General features: G+C 40.2%; 1 protein-coding gene across 2 annotated transcripts; it reads left to right on the plus strand.

Annotated features, from left to right (window-relative positions):
- The first annotated feature begins 398 nt into the window (after positions 1-398).
- On the plus strand, positions 399-4,266 carry ccdc153 (coiled-coil domain containing 153). 2 transcript variants are annotated; one of them, XM_046293550.1, is made up of 6 exons: positions 399-539; positions 703-771; positions 1,352-1,471; positions 2,690-2,782; positions 3,115-3,245; positions 3,617-4,266. In XM_046293550.1, exons 1-6 carry the CDS (start codon positions 467-469, stop codon positions 3,743-3,745), a joined length of 615 nt encoding a protein of 204 aa, XP_046149506.1. In that variant the 5' UTR covers positions 399-466; the 3' UTR covers positions 3,746-4,266. The 2 variants fall into 2 exon arrangements, with proteins under 2 accessions (XP_046149506.1, XP_046149507.1); XM_046293551.1 differs by lacking the exon at positions 3,617-4,266 and adding an exon at positions 3,471-3,608.
- The last annotated feature ends 406 nt before the right edge of the window (positions 4,267-4,672 follow it).

Raw genomic sequence — 4,672 nt, forward strand, 5'->3', positions numbered from 1 at the left:
TGACTTGCTCAGTTTCCCACCACAAAACACCAAAAATAGTAGAACCAGCTCACCTGCTTTTAATCTATGATTGGACAGTGATATGTTTAAATAAATAAAACGTGTATGCCCCTACACCGAACATTTGAATAAATAGATCCTATAAAATAATTGTATCTCACATTATTACTCTATACACTACACTAACTTAGTTCTCAGTTGACCAAATATATGCTTCTCTGGTATTTCATATTTGTTAATGAAACTTGTAAATAAATCCAACCGAATAGAACATATTCGAATAGAACATTATAGGCTATTAACTTGAAAAACTTCACCGTGGACGTTTTTGGAGCGTTCAACCTACAAAGCATTCCTGAATAAGGATTCCATGAATGTGACTCGTCACCACAGCAACAACGGGACGCCAAGCAATGCGCAATTGCTTGTAGGCATATCGATTGTAGAAGAATTTTGCCGCAGAATAATGCCTCCAAAGAAGAAGAAAGGGAAAAGTAATATCAATAAGTCCAAGACCAAAAATAAGAAAACTAATGAGGGTATGTTTTTTTTGTTTCTCAGGGCTGCTTACTGTTACATTTTCGATTTAATATGTTTAATATTCGTAATTATTTCAACCTTATTTTGCCTGTTAGAAAGAGCGCACACTTTTTATGGGGCTCTGCATATCTGAGGATCGTCTAATTCACTGTGTTCATGCAGGGGGAAGTGAATTGGAGGAGAAGTACAGGCGAAGTGCATTGGATGTAACAGTTCTGAGGGACCATCTTGGTGAGAACGCTACACTGCCGCCACTTCTCTAGAGCTCCTAAAATGCGTTCATTAAAAGCAGAGCAGCGACTCTAAAATGTAGGCTATTCTAGGGTAACCTTGGTATGTTTTTGCTACAATCATCAAATAAGTCAGTTAAGTCAGTTCAACTCAATATATATATATATATAAATATAAATATAAATATATATATATATATATATATATATATATATATATATATATATATATATATATATATATATATATATATATATATATATATATATATATACATATAGATAGATATATATATTATAAATTCTTGATAACCTGTAGATTAGAACAAATGAACTAGCCTGGGTGCCACCTGTTTCTGCTCTCTTGTCAACTTCTTATGGAATGACAGTGGAGAAGGCAAGAGCAAAACACAACTTGCCTTGATTAGGAGGTTAAAACACTTCACTCAAAATAATTACACAGGGATCCCACACCACTTCTGATATGTACTGATTTCAATACGAACAACTATGAATTGATTGAACAATAAACTGCAAAGTTATTTTACACACTGATCATATACATAGTCCATGTGTGACAGCTCTGCGAGGGGATGTGGCACAGCAGGCCCAGTCCATCAGTCATGACCTGAGATCTCGTATGCGGGACATGGAGCAGGAGCTCCACCATGAGAGACTGGACCGCAAAGATGTCAATGCAGGTTGGTGGGAGGGAACAATCTCAAACACACACATACGTATGCGCACACAGTAACACACTATACACGCACACACACACACACACACACACACACACACACACACACACACACACACACACACACACACACACACACACACACACACACACACACACACACACACACACACACACACACACACACACACACACACACACACACACACACACACACACACACACACACACACACACACACACACACACACACACACACACACACACACACACACACACTCATGCATACTATCGTGCTCCACACTGTCGTGCTCAGAGTGCATTCTCCGACCACGTTCTCTTGAGTACATTCTTGTGAGGATGAGAGTGTGGAGAATGCATCAAACGATACATTTGAGAAGGACTCGCACTCCCCCTACTGTATTACCTCACACTTCACCTCCCCTTTCACTGAACCTTTTTCCAAGATATACACAAAAAGCAAACGTTTTACTTCCTAATTATCAGCTAGATATGTGAATCGTAATAATCTAGATAGCCAGCTAGTTAAACAGGCAAGAATAACCTAAAACTACTGTTATGGAAGGTAGATGTACATTTTCCTTGGGTGGCTACCAATACTTCATGGCTAGTTAGCCAGTTAGCCCTATTGACTTACTATGGACTTACCCATTCACTGAACCGTCTTCCAGCCAGGACAACAATGGCAATAGAGACAAGATATACACAAAGCAACCGTTTTACTTCATAACTATCAGCTAGCTATATGTGAATCGTAATAATGTCGCTAACCAGATAGTTTAACAGGCAAAAAATGTCCTAAAACTAATAATATGCAAGAGAGTAAATTCTTAGACCTGAATAAGCAACATTTCATTCAGAAGGCGGAGAGTATTTTCTCTCAGCTCAAATAATGGCCGCCATTGATTTCAAGAAATGTTGCTTTATTTTTGATGTGGTTGCGTCATATGTCTTTGCGTACTTTCCGTTGAAACTTATGTACTAACGGAATACGCATTCTGGAAGTGTCCTTTGCTCCGTTTTCGCATACTTTGATTTGGACTCATACTCCTACCCTCCCGTGCTCCAATTTGCGAGCGTAGTAGTAAGCATTTTGAGAAACACCCTCAGTGTCTTGAAAAGCGCTTAAAATGAAATGGATTATTCTTTATTATTAGTAGGTAGCTCTTTAGGTAATATGTAATACTGTCATACCTCGCAGATCTCACCCGTCAGCATAAGACCATGCAAACAGACATGACGGTCAAAGTGAAAAGGCTGGGGGGCGAGGCCATTTTGCTGCGAGAACAGCTTGGTAAGCTATTGAACACATGTAAGCTTCCTACAGTATAGCCAGTTCATTCAAACTGCAACAATTGTTGTTTTAGTAAGAATCAGATACATTGTAAGTGTCTGTCTGTCTGTCTGTCTGTCTGTCTGTCTGTCTGTCTGTCTGTCTGTCTGTCTGTCTGTCTGTCTGTCTGTCTGTCTGTCTGTCTGTCTGTCTGTCTGTCTGTCTGTCTGTCTGTCTGTCTGTCTGTCTGTCTGTCTCTCTGTCTCTCTGTCTCTCTGTCTCTGTCTCTCTCTCTCTCTGTGTCTCTCTCTCTGTCTGTCTCTCTGTCTGTCTGTCTGTCTGTCTGTGCTCAGCTCAGTGTCAGGAGGAGTTGAGGGCAGAAAGGAAAGTGCATGAGCAGTTGCAGCAGGAGAAGGATACCACAATAGCTGACTTACAAAACAAACTGGACGACATGGAGACCAACTACGAGAAGATTCTGCATGTGAGTGAACTGATTTCAGCTCATCAAAGGGGGCTTACGTTGTAACATTATCACAGGGAACGACTATGAAAGGAATGCAAACACGTGCGTTAGTTGCTTGAAGAAAATGAATGTCGGGCAATGATATTGATGCTTTAACTACCACGGATTATGTCTTTGATATCAATGTGTGCAATACGTGTGATAACGTTTGAGATATTATATATGTCTTGTCTTTCTCTTCAGGAGAATGATTCCCAGTGCGATTCCCAAATGGCACTATTTTCCCTGTATGGTGCACTACTTGGCTCTCATCAAAAGTAGGGAATAGAGTGCTTTTTGGGACACACACCCTCTCTCTGATATAACAATTCTTGATTGACCCCTACCAGGACACTTTGGACAGTTTGACCTCCCAACTGGCTGAGGCTCGACTGCGGTGGGAGCATGAGAGTACTGTTGTCCATCAGGAATACAAAGAGCTGCTCTCTGACTTTGGCTTGAACTCACTGGACATCTGAAAGGCTCTTATTATGTAACCAGGGCCCGTATTCGTAAAATGTCTCAGGGTAAGAGTGCAGATCTCGGATCCATGTCCCCCCCCCTTTCACCCCCCTGTCCATGTACATTTCATTATAATCTTAAAGGCTAAATGGATCCTAGATCAGCACTCCCACTCTGATGATCTTTATGAATACTGGCCCTGATCACCACCACATTGTGTCATTGCTACGATAAGACCAGGCACACCAGGGGCTCGTATGTGTCAAGCATCTCAGAGTTGGAGTGTTGATCTAGGATCCGTTTTCTATTTGAGATAAGAATGAATAACATTACATGGACAGTGAGGACCTGATCTACATCAGCACTCCTACTCTGTGACACTTGACACACATTATGGGAAAGTAAATAGATCGATTCCATGTGGATTTGAAGTCATTTGTAACGAGAAGGAAAACTTAATGACAATAATGTAACAACCAGTGTTTGATTCATTTTGTTACTGTGTCTTTCATGATGTATAATACTTCTTAAAATACTTCTTAAAAACATGCAGTTGTTTGATTTTCTTCCTATATTTATTGTGGTATTGATGGTCCTTCACAAATATTACGTTTTTGAGTCTTTGGGGTGACACAAATTGTCATTTGAAATGATCCTCAGTAACTTACATACTAACTCTCAAACTAATGGCTATTGTTTGAGAGTGAAACAACTACTGTGCAATGATTGGCTTTTTTACTCTTACAACACATATTTATGGAAGTAAGGAAGTTAGCTTATGTATCGTACATTTCCCCCAGGGTGAGTCTTCCATCTTTCCTGATAGTCATTCAGGTATTTTATTGAACACTACCTTTTCATGTCCACTAGATGTGGCTGATCATGGCACAACACTAGTCTCAACGTCAACAGTGAAGAGGCGACTCCGGGATGCTGGCCTCCTA

Source organism: Oncorhynchus gorbuscha, linkage group LG13, assembly GCF_021184085.1.
Source record: "Oncorhynchus gorbuscha isolate QuinsamMale2020 ecotype Even-year linkage group LG13, OgorEven_v1.0, whole genome shotgun sequence".
In the NCBI taxonomy this organism is placed as follows: domain Eukaryota; kingdom Metazoa; phylum Chordata; class Actinopteri; order Salmoniformes; family Salmonidae; genus Oncorhynchus; species Oncorhynchus gorbuscha.

Bases quoted from the DNA above. Each gene is read 5' to 3' on its own strand.
- ccdc153 (XM_046293550.1), top strand. From the start codon at position 467: ATGCCTCCAAAGAAGAAGAAAGGGAAAAGTAATATCAATAAGTCCAAG. The intron at 772-1,351 runs GTGAGAACGCTA...CATGTGTGACAG, and splicing joins AGTTCTGAGGGACCATCTTG to CTCTGCGAGGGGATGTGGCA. The intron at 2,783-3,114 runs GTAAGCTATTGA...GTCTGTGCTCAG, and splicing joins TTTGCTGCGAGAACAGCTTG to CTCAGTGTCAGGAGGAGTTG.